Source organism: Takifugu flavidus, chromosome 18 (genome assembly GCF_003711565.1).
Source record: "Takifugu flavidus isolate HTHZ2018 chromosome 18, ASM371156v2, whole genome shotgun sequence".
NCBI classification, from domain to species: Eukaryota; Metazoa; Chordata; class Actinopteri; order Tetraodontiformes; family Tetraodontidae; genus Takifugu; species Takifugu flavidus.
In genome coordinates this window covers 2870708-2887288 of record NC_079537.1, presented here as the reverse complement: position 1 = coordinate 2887288, position 16581 = coordinate 2870708, and the positions used below count along the sequence as shown (strand labels likewise).

Genomic DNA, 16581 nt, shown 5'->3' with positions numbered 1-16581 from the left:
TTTTAGAACAATCACAACCCAACAGCCGGGGTCGGATTTATTTGCTCCATTTAAATATCAATGGATTAATTTCCAAAAAGTTCCCGACTTCAAATATTTCAAAATACTGTATCGCTCATATGTGCAGCTTAAATATGCTAAACTGGGGAGCAGAGGATGGTCGGTTGGGTCCTTGTGCACGTTGTCAACAACAAACGCTTGATTTCTGGAAAGAACGGTACACATCTGTCCACAGTCCAGGAAATGAAAGATATCTTGATTATTTAAACTTCTTTATTCCGATTGTTCAATACTGACAGACGGGTACAGGGTCAGACGAACAGGGTGGCACCCATCCGGGCCCGGACCTTTCTGATCTCCCTCCATCTGCTCTGGCCGGTGAAGGCTTCACTACTGCTGAGACTGAGAGAGAAAGTCATCCTGTCACAGTTCCACCCTGAGATACAGGAAGAGGTTGTTGGAGACAATCAAGTGGATGCAGGCGTGCAGGGTGAACGTCTGGAACGTCCAGCAGGAGTCCACACGGTCCCGTAGTCAAGCGTGGAGACATTTCTGGTGCTTCAACATCACTCGACTATCAGTACCGCTAGCGTTTAGATAGGCAAGGCACTAAACCCTCTAACCGTGAGCCGCCATTGACGGTGGGGTGAGGAGGGGGACACATGTGGGTGGGGGAAGGTAAAAGTAGAAAATGCTGGAGAGAGGCATCACAATCTATACCCAGTTATCAAATGCCGCCATGCTAATCAGTGTAACAATGTGTTAGCTACAGCCAGCAACCGTGAATATTTTCAGCTAATTCTGATATCACGACTGTCCACTAGGGGGTGCTTTAGGCAACAGTATCATTCATTTCAGCAGTCTCGTCAAAATACCCGCCCAACGGATTATATACTGCGGTGACACCTGGGATTATGTCTTCTACCAGGCTGGACAGACGGGACTCATGTAAGAGAGGTGGTGAAATGGACAGATGACAAATGTTCCTTCAGAACAGATGAAGTAAGAGCGGTTCGTGACGGATCCAAGGTGACATTCGGTGAACAACGCGGCTGGTTCCGACTGCTGCTCACCTGGCGCCGCGTGGAAGCCTTCGGGGAGGAAGAGGAAACTCCCTGTCTGCTCCAAATACTACAAACAAGCTGCAACAAGGCAACCTGGTCGCCTCGCGCAGGCTTTAGCGTGACGCTGATCTATTGACCAAACTGTGTGTGTACAGCTCACATCGGAAGAAACGCGTCCAAAAAAACCCCCTCCAGTTTATGGCTGATTTCCATTCCATAAAAAAGACCCGGTTCCTTTTATTATTAACAGTGTAAAGATACTGCAAAAACAACGACAATCTCACGCCATGAGTCCTGGCGTCCCCCCCGATCGTCTGTACAGTAGTGTTCCATCACAGTGAGCTGTGACCTGTGAGCCGTCCATACAGAAGGTGGAGAGAAAAAGTTCTTACATTTACTGCGCAATAACACACAGAGGCGCTATTCTGTGTTAAATTAAGAAAATCCAAACATGTTGGTGGTCATTTAGCAACACGACAATCCATAAGTGTATAACATGTTAACATTTATGTAAAAAAAAAAACACAACAAACTTTATATCAATGCAACTACGTGCTTAATATTTGGCGCCATTAAAGCTGCAGCTGACTCAATGCTGTTACCGTGGTAACATCGGTGACGTTTGTCTCAACAGCGTCGTTTTAGCTGGTCAGCGGGCGAACGTGACGGCGAATGAATCATTTGTTCGGTAGAAGAGAGAGGGAAAAAGCCTGGCATCAGCATGAACAAAAACCGTTGAGTGACTTTGGCCGCGCGGCCGCAGATGTTGCCGGGGGCGACAAAAGCCGCTCGTCCGAACGGGCCGCCTCTCTTCATTCAAAGTGAGTGAGCTCGCCAGCAAGCTGCATCCTGATGAACACACACCTGAAGTCACAACAATGGCAACAATTGAGCAGCGACACACACATTTAGCCTGTTGATGGCCTGACTGAGCACCGGTTTCCTGTCGTGGCGTCAACGGCCGACCTCATCGCCACTGAGCGTTCAAAGCGCCACAAAAATACAATCTACAAAACAAAAACATCTCCAGTTGTTCTTGGGTACATGAAAAGGGGCTATTAACACTTGATCTGCCCCTCCACCCATGAGATCAGAGTAACGCACATGCACACACACACACACACACACACACAGCAGGTTCACACAGGAGGAAGACGCCCGTGTTTCATTCGTGAAGCCTTGTTATCAGGAAGGACAAATACTGACAGAAAGGTCAAAAAAACACACACAAATTAAGATATTTCCTGCATTTTTAGCATTTAAAAAGTCAGTAAGCTAAAAGAAAGAGGCTAACATAATTACCCATGATGCCCTCTGCTCCAGGAGCAGGGAGCAAATAAAGGCCATCCAGTTTTAGGCTTTTCTGTTTTTTAATGACGCTTGAAACTGAAATAATTAACAAACACGTTAATGAAACCACTGAAACAAGGCAGCCTGAGGGAATCCACCAGACCAGTCCCATGATTAGGAAAAACTATTTCCAGATGGAATCTTTTAGGATAAAAACAGCTCAAAAAAGGACAGCCAAATGACAAATTCTAAAAAGCTTTGACTGTACACATCCAAGTGCCTGTTTTTTTTTTATTTTATGTCAGGAACTTTGCAGAACAGTCTAAAAAAGTAAGTTTAAAAAATCAAAGCGAGTGTTATGGCCATTATTTGCTTCCATACCGCCTGCTATTGTTCTTGACTTTGCACAACAGGGACTTTAACCACGGCTGTTAATCAAAGTCTCCATATAAATCCTTTTTTGAGTATTTACATTAACAATAAAACATTAATTCAATATTAAGTGATGCTTTTTTTTTTAATTTAAGCTAGTGTGTCTACCTAACAAGCTAATCAGATAATTTGCAGAGCAGATCTACGTCTAGGAAACGTGTAAAACAGCCAAAAGCTCAAGAGATCAATGCTTAAAAACAAAATATTCCCACTTCTCTGTGTAGCCTGAGCTCATCAAACCACGCAGAAAGGGCACGAAGGAGCCTCCGAATGCTCGCTGATTCACGCTAACGTGTCCTTTTTAATAGGGTTAGCTTTTCAGAGATGCACATGTCTGTCAGGAAGAATCTGTAAACACCAGAATTGAAAGGATTCACACCCTGTTGACCATCAGCGATGAAAGGAAAGGGCCGAGAGGCGGCGAGACTTTACGGTTCGGGCGTCACGCTCCCATCAGGCCCTGACTGAAGCCTTTTCTAACACAAGGATGGAGTATGTACACGCAGCACGCCGCAGCCGCCCGTCCACTCGCCACTCGAGTTCCACAGAAAGAAGCTGCAGATGGAGGTGGGAGGTCTGCCGCCATCAGCCCTCTTCTTCTGCACGTTTTATGACATGAAATTCACAGGGTGGGTTTTCGTCCAGCCCACGAAACACAAATGAGGAAGTTCGACGATGGACGCTCCGTCCCCCACCTGCCGTGATGAGATGACGGTACCGGGGGGGGGGGGGGGGGGGGGGGGGGGGTTGGTGGTCGTGTTACCTGCTGGGAAGACACGCCGGGAGCGTCGTGGGGAGTGCAGGGTTCTGGATGGCAGATGGGATGGCTTCTCTCACAGTCTGGTGGAGGGTAACGGCTGAGGGGCTCCACTTCCTGTCACAGACAGGAAGCAGGAAGTAGCAGCAGTCTACGAAGATTGGGGGCTCTTCAGGGCGTCCACTTTGGTCTCGAGGTCCGTGATCTGCGGCAGAGATAAACACGCGCTTTGAAGGAAGTGGACCGAAGAGGGCCTGGAGCACCTGTGATGACGCAACACCGGCACCTGCGTGCAGGTGAGGAAAGAGGACCGTTTTTACACCTCCAGTCAGGTGCTGAGTGTCTCGTATCCTCCGCTCAGAGCTGTGCCAGTGACCCAGACAGGGATTAGCCGCAGAAGATAAGACAGGAATAGACTCACGGGTCTCCCTTTATTTAAAAAAAGGGAAGTTCCTGTGTGTAGACATGTAGAATCAACTCAAAGTTCTTATTTTTCACTGCTGTACAACAGCCAACGTCATATTTCTCATACGCCAATTGTTTTTTTCTGAACTGATGATCCAATTTCCTGCCGCGGCTGCAAATTCCAGGGTTTCAGGGGATTAAAAAAACTTAAAACGGATCATCTGGATCGACAAGTCTGCCAACGTACGGTGCTGCTCTCGCACGTTTCCTGAGACGGACTGAAATGCTTGCTGGCTTCCTTCCCAGTGGCTGATGGGTAATCTATACATTTTGATGACAGTATTGGAGAGGGTTGCGTAATCACCAGGCCAGCAGCAACATTGTTCTAGACCACAACCCACAAACAGGAAGTGTGAGGGCCGTTAACCAATCAGAAGCTGCTGACGTGCAGCGCTGCAGGGGCCAGCAGAACCCTGTCAGTGGGTAACTGGACCTGCTCCACTCTGCTGGAGCAGAACAACGCTCACAAAGACCCTCGCTGACCTTTTCCTGCAGGTTGTCCGTTTCCTCTCTGTGTGTCGCTTCAATCTGCTCCTGCTCTCGGCGCTGAGCCGTCTCCACCTTCAGGTGCTCGATCTCCCTACACACACACACACACACACACACACACACACACACACACACACACGTGCGCGTGTTAAAGTCACAGTCTTGTTTCTGTTTGGAACTTTCTGGGATTCTGCCTTCTCACTTCTGCTGGTATTCCTTCACCAGCCTCTTGGCTTTGATGTATTTCCTCTCCAGAGTTTGGTACTGGGCCTGGGTTTCCTTCAGGTGTTCATCCACCGCCTGCGAGCCCGGGCATAACGTCACGAAGCCACGTGTCAGTTCAGCGGGTTAATGATGACTGGAGTCCACATTTAGTGCTCTTTCCTCCTCCCGCTCCTCTTCTTACCTTACACAGCGACTGCGCTTCCATCCAGTAGCCTTCCAGTTTCTCCATCCTCTCTTTGCTGTCTTGAATGCTTTGCTCCAGCTGAGCGCGCTCCATCCGCCAACGCAGCTTGTCCTGCTCCGCGTGCGCCAGCTAGAGGTGACGTGGGTGGTGGTGTGGCAGGAGGAGGAGGAGGAGGAGGAGGAGGAAGAGGAGGCAGCGTTAAGTCAGTTTTGGGCCAGAAGCATCCGAGGAAAACAGCGTTTCATAGGAGAAGCCGCGGCCTCACCTTCCTCTTCAGCAGCTGGATCTCCGCCTGGGTCACCGCGTGTTTGATCTGGAGCTTTAAGAAGAGACAAAATCCTTGAGCCCGACCGCCCGCTGAAATGTCTGAAATGATCCGACCCGCACGAACCTCCTTGAACTTGTGCGCCAGTTTCTCGGGGTCCAGCTCTACGGGAGACAGCATGTCCTGGTTCTCCGCCAGGTCAAACACCTCGATGGAGTTGGGGAACACCGGGCTCATCTCTTGCTCTTCATCGGTCGCGTATTCACCCGTCTGCAGGCAAAAACGCCGAAGCTGACTCGTGGGTGCAGTTCACGCAGCAACACCGGCGGCGACAGCATCTCGATGATTAAACCCCAGAAGACGGCGGTGCTGCGGCGCCCGCTCCGAGTGTGCTAGTACCTCCTCATCGTCGTCCATGTACTGCTTGTATCTCTGCTCCATCATCTCCCGTTGCCATCGCTCCTGTTCCAGGGTCTGCTGGATGAGCTGAGCCACCTCGCTCTGCTCCCCAGGCTTCTCCCGACCAATTATGAATCTACAACACACACCATACGCAGTGAATTGGCAGATTAGATCAGTAAAGGCTACAAACCCGAACACACACACACACACACGCAAATGGAGGAAAAACCCGTGAGTGTGTGTCAGACCTGACGCTGCCGCTGGTGTTGCGCAGGACCGACGCCGCGAAGCTCTGAGTCACGCCGACGAGGCTTGTTCCGTCGACCTCCACGATCAGATCGTTGACCTGGATCCTGCGTCCAAGAAAGAAAGACAGCGTGTCGCTCCATCATGCTGCTTTTGGCGTTCAAATCAATGGAAGCGATCAAAGGCGGGGCGTGAGACGCGAGGCAGGAGGCGGCACCTTCCATCCCTCTGCGCTGCTCCACCCTCAGTGACGGTCTTAACAAAGATCCCCAGTTTCTCCAGACCCATGTCGGCTCCAGCTCCCATCCCGATTATACTGATACCAAGACCATCACTGTCTGGAAAACACACAGAACACCCTGTTAGATCTGCCCCCACTATAAACAGCTCGGGTTTTTTAGGAAGTTAATAATTGTTATTTCTAATAATCAAAATCTATGACGTAATCATGTGTTTACATACTCGCGGCTCTAGAGTTCCATTCCGCCACCTCTAGAATGACGTCCAGCTAATGAGGCTAATCCACGCCTAAGATTAAGCCCATTAGGGGATAAAGGAGATGCTAGCAGACAGCGGAGGTCCGTGAATAGCACCCTCCCAGTTATTGAATGAGTGAGTGGAGTTACGTAACAAGCGTGACCGCGCGGCGCTCGGTCGCTGACATGGAGTGTGTGAGGGCGCAGGAGTGTATGGACACCTTTCTCCAGCTCCACGGGAAAGAGGTCCAGCTTCTCCACCCTTTTCTCCAGCTCGTACTCAGCGGAGGCCGCCATGGGGTCGATGTCATCGTTGCGGCGGTCGTAGTCCTCATTGGAGTAGGTGGCGAAGACCTAGAAACGGGGGGGTCCAAGGGCACACGGCTGGTTGTCACAGAACTACTTTTGCATTAAAAAAAACTTTCCAAAGGTGGAACGCACATTTGTTACGATCAAGAATTATGGAAACCCAGAGCCAGACCCCCAAACACCGCCTTCAGAGCTGCATACTTACCTCCGACCCCGCTCACCCACTCAACCTGACTCCACCCGCAGCACAATTTACTTAATATAATGTATTTCTGTATGTATTCTCTATGAGCTATGCCTCTCCCCTCCTCTCCTCTCCTCTCCTCTCCTCTCCTCTCCTCTCCTCTCCTCTCTCCTCTCCTCTCTCTACCCAGCCCCCCATCAGCAGGAGGGTCCCCCTACATGAGCTTGGTCCTACTCAAGGTTTCTTCCTGTTAAAGGGGAGTTTTTTCTTGCCACTGTTGCTTGTCTGGGGTCAGGCCCTGGGATTCTGGAAAGCGCCTTGAAACAATTTTGATTGTAAAAGACGCTATATAAATAAAGATTGATAGATTGAAACATGCAACAATGGCAAAGACAAACTCCCTTTTAACAGGAAGAAACCGTCAACAGGACCAGGCTCATATAGAGGAGGGCGAGAGAGGCAGACGAGGGGGGAGAGAGGGACAGGAAGAGGAAAACAGAGACAGACGGAATACACGCTGGAGACGTTGACCTGATGCCAAGCACATCAGTCATATATAATTACTATTATTATTATTATTTACAGCAGGAAAACAGGCGGGCCAATGTTGAAAGTGTACATTTGTCATGTTTCATTTGAATGGATCAATCACAGTGCTTTGATATCCACAACCATACGCACCTACTGTTAAAAGAACAAAAGCTGAATGAAATGAGTCCCTTTATCATCGTGTATGTGGCGCTACGTCTCATTGTGCGTTTCTTTTACCATTGACATTTAGTCGTTGATTCAGTAGAACTGTGACATCCCTACATTTTTCATTCCCTTTTTCTACTGTCCATCACCACCCCAAACTGTGTGAGCCCAGCAGCCCGGGCTTCGTTTCCATGGCGCCCACAGGCTTGTGCCCAGTGCGAGTTTGGCACTGGCTCTTAGCTGCTCTGTCTGGCAGATATGCTAATTTTTAGCACAACATACAGAGTGAGACAGCCTGAGGCATCATAATTAGGAGGCATTGATACAGTCTTCTCTCTCTCTCTCTCAGTGCCACACACACACACACACACACACACACGCGCACGCGCGCTCTGAGGAGTTTGTGATTGTTTCTGTTTCCTGTAGTCACATTTCCTTCCTGTTGGGTAACTTTTAAGCTTCGCTCTTCATGTCATCAATCCAATTTGTCCTCAGGAATCATGACGACAACAACCAGAGAGGCTAACTAATGGAACCTGGGGGATACTCATGCTTAAGGGGGTGTCAGAGCTGGTTAGCGGTCTGACCTTGGTGAATCGGGGCTGACGTTCTTTCAGGATTTCCTGAAGTTTCACGGATCTGCATCAGAGATGAATATAATCCAAACTGCTCCGAGCTTTTTCGATACAATCCCCAGGCCTCTTCATTGTGCTCCGTGTTAATGAGCCCACTCAGGGGGTCCGCGGCATCCATGAACTCTACTTTTAACTTCACCTTTGCAGCTGACAGAAACCCAACACACCCAGTGTCTTTTCCTCCAGACAAAGCTCCATTTTATGATCCTTATCAATCAGCTTTCCTACCTTTGTGTGTGTGTGTGTACACACGAGCATTTTCAAGGAAAACAAACACACCCTGCTACATTCCAATAGCTCAGCAAAGACAAATCCAGTAGTCAAACAAGCTAGCTATGAGAGCAGGTTGTAGAAACACCAAACACATTCAGAACTTTGGAAAACAGTTCCAACAACACAGTAATGCTACTTTGTAACTTTTCCATGGTCTAGTGGGCGATGAAAACTTGAACATGAGGAGTGCTAGAGCAGGTTTGTACACTCCTGGCTGAGTGAATTGCCACCCTACATGTCCAGGCAGCCAGCTCACAGCCAAAAAACACCTCCCTAAATATGAAAAAAACTCAAAGAGAGCGAATTACACCACTTCCACAGAACGGGGAACGTTGTTGTCATGTGACTGAACAGGGCGTCACTAGTTTGTGGGGCAGCGCCGTCACCTTTGCAATTGACACCACAGTGGTGTTCCCGGTCTGGGCTACTGACTGGCGGAACATACGATGTCTTGACGGTGGCGTGTCGTGACACGTTTGTGCACAGCTGCCTTTCACAGACGCCGGCAGAGCGCTGCTCTAGGGCTGTGCAGCAGCGCAGCACTCTGCGGTAGAGGAAAGAGGCTCCTATCTTTGATCGAGTTCCGACAGCTGCAGCACTACAGGACAGCTCTAATCAGCAGGAAATCGCAGTTGTTTATGTTTATCATCCATCTGAGGCGAATGCGACATGTTGCGTTTTCTTTTTCTAACGCAATCTACTGAAGTTTCCATTGTTATATGAATAAAATGACCCTAAAGTTTACAGGAAATGGATAATTTAGCAACAAAAAAGACGGGTCATTTGTGTCACTGCTGGATCTGGACTCAAAACAGGACTAAGATTGGCTGGATGGGCCATAGAACCTGACAATAACTCACTGTGATCGGGGCGGTGCTGAAGCATATCTTCCGATTGGCTGGTGGTGGCTCCTCTTCCTCTGGGAGGCCTGGGATCTCACAGCAGCTGGTTTCTGGCTGGTAAACCTCCTCATCTTCCTCATCCTCCTCATCGTCTAACTGGCTGTCCCCTGAATCCTCCCCAACCCCGCTGTATGCACTAATATCTATAAGATCACCCTCTGAGTAATCATCCTTTCTTGAGCCGTCCTCCTCCTCCTCCTCCTCCTCTCTTCTATCAGAGTCTGCTCCTTTCTCCTCTGAAGAAGGTGAAGAACTTGAAGGTTCCTTTACACCATTTTCCAGAGAAGCGTGGACCTCGGCCTGCACCAGCCTGGCTTGGGCATCAGATGCTTGGCAGCCATCCACTCTGTCAGTCTGTTCCTGCCCTGTACTCAAGCTCTTGGCCTCACTTCCTGTTGGCTGGACTGAACCTTCTGGTTTGACCTTGGCCGAGGAGGCGAAGGGCGTCGAGGAGTTGGAAGGCTGTTCCACAGACACCTCCAGACTGTTTTTTTCCTTGTTGTCGGCCACAGACTTGGGGAACGAATCGGCCGTTTCTGGGAGCTTTGCTGCCTGATTCCCCATGAGCTGCTGGTGGTCTTCCTCATCCGGAGATGACACTTCCTACATGATGGAAACATGAGGAAAGATGAGGTCATCCGCACTTTTCTTAGAGCGCCTTTCATAATATCGAGGGGAAATTTAATTTACCTTTCTCCCGCTTTCTTCCGCTCTGGCAGGAGGCTTTGGTTTGGGTGGAAGGGTGGGGGCAGAGCGACGCTGAGGGACGCAGACGCTGCTCTGAGGGACGCAGACGCCGCTCTGAGGGACGCAGACGCCGCTCTGAGGTTTGCTCTTCTCAAAAACAGCACTGAGCTGACTGACCGTGGGGCTGACGGCCTCTGCAGGTCCCACTGCATCTGCTGCCCCACAAACAGGGCCAGGCACGCACACATCTGCCGGGGCCTCATCGAGCCGGTCCAAAGCCTCGGTCGAGCCATTGAAGCGAGCCACCACGTCCAGACGGCTGTCCTGGAAACCCGATGCTCGCTCCTTCTTCAGCAAGATCCGATTGGTGGCGGCTTGTTTCTCCTGGAGCAGACAGCGCGGAAGGTCTTGAATTGGAATCAAACACATGTGTCGGCGTAACAGTAACCTCCTGACCTGTAGGGTGCGCTGTTCAAAGATCCTTCTGGTCTCCTGGAGCTTAGAAAAGCCCACGCCCTCCCCGCCGGGCTTCGTGTCGAAGCGGTTGACCCTCTCGGAGACTGTGGCTCCGAGTTTGAGGAGCGCGCTGTGGTCCACGTTCTCGTTGAGGCTGGACGCTCTGGGCAGGGAGAGCTTCACCGCCTGATCGTTGCCTGAGGGAGGAAGGTGAGGTGGAGAGTTTCACAAAAACAGAAGCCTACTTCACCCTCTAACACACGTCACCACACCTATGACTTTTGCTCCGTCCTCTTCGTCGCCCGGAGACTGCATCTGCATGAACATGTTCTTGATCCGGTGAACATTTGAGCCGTACTTCCGGCCCCTCCCCGTCGGCCGGGGCAGAGGAGCAGGTTTGGAGGCGGGGTCGGGGCCTCCGTTGGCTGCATTGTTGAGATGATCGGTGGCCTTCTTGAGGGCAGCCAGGCCCGCCTGGTACGCGTTGCGGTGTGGCGAGGGGCTCCGAAGGTTAGAGTTGCCGCTTCCCCCGCTGCTTCCGCCTGAGGCCGCGTTGCCCCCAGCGGCCGACGAAGGGTCGCTTCTCATCATATTTGGCGAGTCAGATGCCCGCTGGTGGCAGGAACGAGGATGGCGCCATCCTGAAGCTGTTTGACATTCACCTCCTGCAACACACGCAGGGTCAAAAGGTCAACAGTCAGTTATGAAAGAAGCCCAACAAGATTAGAAAAAGGGGAAAAAGGAACAAGCTGGATCTGGATTGGTCAGCAATTTAATAACAACAATAATGGTTAGCATCCATAGCGCTTGGTCTGTGGCAGTGATGCTAACAAGGAAAGGACAACAGCAGGTCAATGGCTCTTCTCTCATGTGTCGTGCACAAGGTTCCGAGGCTTAAGAATAATGTCTAGAACAAGCGGAAGCTGATTCATCGAAGTTTCACCTTCGCTTCACTTCTTCTTTCTGGAGCCAGCTGTCGGCGCCAGTTCCAACCAGGGACTTTTGGTTGAGTTTGAACATCATCCAGACATGCTTAAAGAATCACTGATCATCAGAGGGGCCCTTATAGCTACTGTTCTGAGGAACAGGCAAAAATTAAAACCTGTGAAGACAGATGACTTATAATATTCTTGCCAGGTTTGCTTTGGCCACTCCTCACGTGTGATTCCATAACACCCACATCACAGCACTGCGGGGGACATCAAAATAATCCAGTTAAATGCTAAATGTGATGCGCTGTGGCCTCACGTGCCCCATGTTGTTATGCTGCTACGCGAGCTCATGAATAGAGAAGGCAGATGGCGTCCCCTGATACGAAACAGTTTGCTCTGGTTCACAATGTCATTTATTCTTAGACCAAATTTCAGCAGGCAGAAAACTGAATTATGTATATAACAACTAGACCTTGTTTTATTTAGAATGCCGTTCAAGCCTAAACCCTGCAATCGTGTGCTGAAAGTGACAGTGCTAACAGCTGAGCCTTTATGCTAACAGCTAGGCCACCACAAATCCCTCGGGAAATTCACAGTAGATACAGTCTGTGGTATATTTAATGTCTCCTTGTTTTAATCAAACATGTTAAAAACATAACATTATGATAGTTCTCCAGTTTTTGACTGCATACATCTTTTTATCGGCATGGCAACAAAACTGTATTGAAGCAGCCGGTTCTTAAGCTAAATGTACTCCCATTTTTTTAATGTAATTTTGAGTAATTATGATGATAATCCTAGATTACAGCAATAAATTCACTGTTCAACTTTTTCCAAAAGTTAAAGTTCCTTTAAGCACCTCTGGCTCACACAGGAGTCATAGTTTATTTACGCTTAAAAGAATAAAACTCGCCCTAATATGTACAATTTATGTAACAAATTTCAGAGCTTCCTTCCTCTTTTCAGGCTCTGTATGAGTCTGTTCATCACAAGCTTAAAAACCAAACAAAATAAAATGTTTAGTTCCCGAGAGAATTCTCAGCTGTGGACCGAGCCAAAGACATATCTTCAGTTTGTTAAACAGCCTCGGTGGGATTTGTGTGAAAATTCACAGCGGAGGTGCGATCGGTCGTCCTAACTGACTGATTGTCACAGTAATAAAGCGAATCCTTCACTTGATTCTTCTCAGCCCAAAAGAACTGAATCATTCGTAGCCTTCACGTTAAAATCTGTTGAAATCCTTTCCCACCACCGCAGTCATCACTTCCTGATGGTGTGGTTAATTGGCTTCAATCATCAAGTCATAAACTTGAACTTAAACTTGAAAATAAACTTCAAGAATTGCTTCCAAAGTACTGTTACTAAGAAGGAAAATAACAGTGCATCTTGACGCCATAATGCAGAATTTTGTCATTTTGCTCAACTCTTGAAAGCTTTGATTTAGCTCAAGATCCCAAGCTCATTAAAAGGTGAGTTAAACAATTATGTGAACTGGTTGTAAAAATTGTCTTTGCAATAGCAGAGTTAGTCTGGCCCTCAGGCATATTGATATTATTGCTAAACAGATTTCCAGGATTGGGCAATAAAACGGTCTTAAAAACATATAAGGATCAAAAACGCACATCTGAAACACACACGCGCGCACACACACACACACATAAACACAACTGCCAAGAGAAGCCTGAACGCTAGAGCATCTGAGGGCAACAACAGGGAAGGATTAGCTAGCTGATGAAACTGTTGAAGGTAATGTTAGCCTGCCTCAGCGTCCACAATGGTCTAACTCGCAGGAGCGGTGCTGAGCAGGAGCTTGTCTGCTGTTAACACGGTTAGCGTTAGCTTGGCCATGCGGTCACAACAATAATCAGTTACTCGTCCATTTAAAACATCTTGCTGCTATTCTACAGCATCTATCATTATCCGTACCTATAACAACGACAAGTGTCGCTAGGCCGTAAGTACCTTTTGAAGACTAAGGGGCCTTTTACTCCGGTATTATTCTGAGCAGTGTTAAAGGGCTGACGTGTGCAGAAACAGCTAATAGTGCCAATAGAGAACAGATCTGCGCGAGAGCTGCATAAACTCCCCTGTCGTAGCAGTTGCATCCCTTTCAGTGGCAACACGAACAACCTGGATGCTGACTGAGCCGAATCAAACAAGGCCTCCTCCGCTGAACACAAATGACACACAGGCAGCCGTGGCGCACACAAACACACACAATGTCTTGTGGCGCTGTATTATCAAATATTAAACACTGACGTGCTGATCTTGTGGACCGGAGAGAGTGAATCGGACGTGACGCACTGGGACCGCCGCTGTGCTTCGGGCCACATAATTCTAGGGGCAGTTTCATCTGCTGGTTGAAATAAATGTGACAGTTGGAATGAGCAGCAGCCTGGATTTCGCTGTACCCTGCCTTTCCAAGAACAACATCTGTCTCCTACTGCAGCAGAATCTTGCTGGTTTGTTCCCATCATTCACTGCGCTGCTCCATGCTTGTGCTCTATAAAAACAGGGATACTGGGAAGGGATCAAAACACAGTGCTTAACACCAACTGCGTGAAAGAGAGACAGATTTTTCCAGTGACTAAAGACATCAACCAGCATTGATTCGCCTGCTGTTCCAGCCACCGCGTGTCCATCATGATTCATCCAGCCAGATTCCCATGCATTTTTTTCCCACCACTGAGAGATATAAAACAACAAAACAATCCCAAAGTCAAGCCAATAAAATCTACAACACACGAAGAGCACAGCAGCAGCCGACGTTCTAAAATACACGGATGCAAATGACCGTTGTGTGAATTTTCCCCCAGGAGATAGAGAAGGCTAATCTGCGTCCTTCTACACTATCGATGGGAGGTCCTCGCACAGTCAGGCTGCCCCTCCCATCGCTAAATACAGGCTGCAGCACAAAAACAGCAGCCTGTGTTTCTCTAAATGACATGTGTAAAGGGTTTTAGTGGCTGGAAGAGCAAAAAAAAACCCCCAAAAAACCAGTGAGTTCAAGTCAGCATGCACACATCTCTGCCTGTTATCACAATTTCTCACAAATATGCATCTAAAATGGTTTCCAGACGCACGATTGTGTGTCATTTTATTGCGATAGCTTAATTTGAATTGCTTGATCTGTAAAAAGGACAGACAATATATTCAGCGGTCAGACTAAATGCTAACATTAGAAAGTGTTATTACAAAGCCAGTGCTTCATAGCACTTTTATTGATTTCTGCATGGTGCTTGCAAAAATGAGTCATGACGCGCTGCAGAGAGCAGGCACAGATAGCAGCACAGATAGCAGCTGGGAGGATTTAATGGTGGCCAGCAGAAGACAACAAGCGCGAGAGAACCGGCAAAGTTGGAAACTCCGTCTCTTAAGCCTCCCTTCAATTTAAACCAATTAATTGAATCATCCCACGGTCTTAAATGTGTCCTCCTAACATTTTCTATTAAGCACCATATATCAGCTCTCAGAGAGCAAATGCAAACTCCTGCACTAAGACCGACATGTACGTGGTCTTTTCCTGGCACATCAAGAATAAGATCTGTCCAGACAACAAATGAAGGCTGATGTGCTGGACTGCAGATGCATCGTTGATGTTGCTGCGAGTCCAGCCTGAAGTGAACAGCATCTCTGTATCTGTGTGCGTCACAGCGTTCAACAGAGGACACATTATGGCAACTACAATGACTCCATCTATTCACACTACAGGGCCTGCATCTGGAGAGAGAGGGGGGCCTGGGAGCCTCTGTCACACACTCACACGCACGCACACACGCACTCCTGCTGTCGCTTTGTTGCCATGATGGACATACACTGGCTCTGACATCTATCCAAACAAATGTCCGCGTTACTCCAGCGTCGTTCTAAGAGCAAAAACGAGTGTTACACGAGATCAACACAACACACTTTTTTTTTCCGCCGACGTGAACGCATCACGCATATTATTAATAATCCGGCTATTATTAGGGGTCGTCTCTTTTATCTCACTGTCAGAATACACCTTGGCGTGCCACACTGTTGATTGTGCCGCCGCTTTAACCTCGTCATTTTAATTTACACGCCGGGGGAACTTATTATGAGGCGTATTTAAAAAAGAGACACATTGTTTCCAGTGTGTGCGGAATAGCGGTGCTTCGGCGCTCCGGATGTGCCGCTTTCCCCGGCTATTCTAATCACTTCGTCCAAACCCGACCACGAACCCACGAACACTGTCGCTGAGGTGATTATTTCAGTCACTGCTCTAACATTTCCAAGCGGTTTCCAAGCTGGAGGCGTGTTGGACGGATGGTGACCGTCAGGCCCTGCCGCTACCAGAGCGTCGGGGCGCTGCGGTGCTTCCTTCCTGCACCTTCTCCTCCCTCACGAACCAAACAGCAACTGGTTTAAGAGCCGCCGGGAGCCGCACTCTTGAGCCTTAATCGTACCTTATGTTCCAGTGTGCCGGAGACATCCAGGTGCCCCTTAGGAGCCGTGACGGAGAGGGTCCATTGTCCTGCGCCGGCGGCGGCGGCTGCTGCTGCTGCTGATCCCTCCTGCGAGCAAGCAGACCGACAGCCCGTCCGCCTGCCTCCTCTCCTCTCCGCCCCTCCCTCTTTCTCCTCCTCCACCTCCCCCTCTCCTCCCATCACATCAGCTTTCTCCCCCGTTTTCTCCATCCCGTTTCAGAGACTCGCCGTCTCGTCTCCCTCCGTCACAGGTTCACACTGAGGGGGATTCAGTAGCATCACTTTAGCGTGAGGGACGAACGTGTTGCTTCCTAAAAAATGAGCAAAAATGACGCTTAGCAACACAAATTACACAAGTGTAATACAGTATATGTGTGATTAGAGCTCTGGAACTGCTACATGTGATTAAAGTTACTAAAGAGCTTTTTTCAAATGAGCTCCTTCACTTTTGGATACAAGTGATGCCACAATTGTGAAAGGTCACTTCCGGTCACAAGACCGCCACAATAGGACGTTTAGTATGTACGTCATTTAGGGATTTGTTGGGTTGAGGCTAAACAGAAAGCTAGATAATCTCGTGGAGGGCATTCTAAGTGTCCTTGTCACCGCGGGGCCTTATCATTCCATGTACACGAATGCTCACCAAATGTTTTAATGCAGTTAATTAATGGCCAGTTCGCGCTTTCAAGAAGATTGATGTGGCGGCTCAAATAGACTAATATAAAACTTGGATGTGGCGACCTCTGCTGGACAAAGTGGCTAAA

General features: G+C 48.8%; 2 protein-coding genes across 2 annotated transcripts in view; both read right to left on the bottom strand.

The window, feature by feature from the left end:
* The window catches only part of caskin1 (CASK interacting protein 1), a 209578-nt gene that overhangs the window by 69532 nt on the left and 123465 nt on the right, over nucleotides 1–16581 (bottom strand). The window lies entirely within an intron of this gene.
* LOC130515499 (neurabin-2-like) lies at nucleotides 256–15958 on the bottom strand. The gene is made up of 15 exons (XM_057015784.1): nucleotides 15797–15958; nucleotides 10710–11102; nucleotides 10438–10634; nucleotides 9985–10365; nucleotides 9253–9897; nucleotides 6517–6649; nucleotides 6037–6157; nucleotides 5822–5926; nucleotides 5571–5706; nucleotides 5298–5441; nucleotides 5172–5225; nucleotides 4904–5035; nucleotides 4700–4797; nucleotides 4492–4588; nucleotides 256–3748 (listed from the first exon to the last, which is right to left on the bottom strand). The coding sequence occupies exons 2-15, from the start codon at nucleotides 11026–11028 to the stop codon at nucleotides 3695–3697; spliced, it is 2616 nt and encodes an 871-aa protein (XP_056871764.1). The 5' UTR covers nucleotides 11029–11102; nucleotides 15797–15958; the 3' UTR covers nucleotides 256–3694.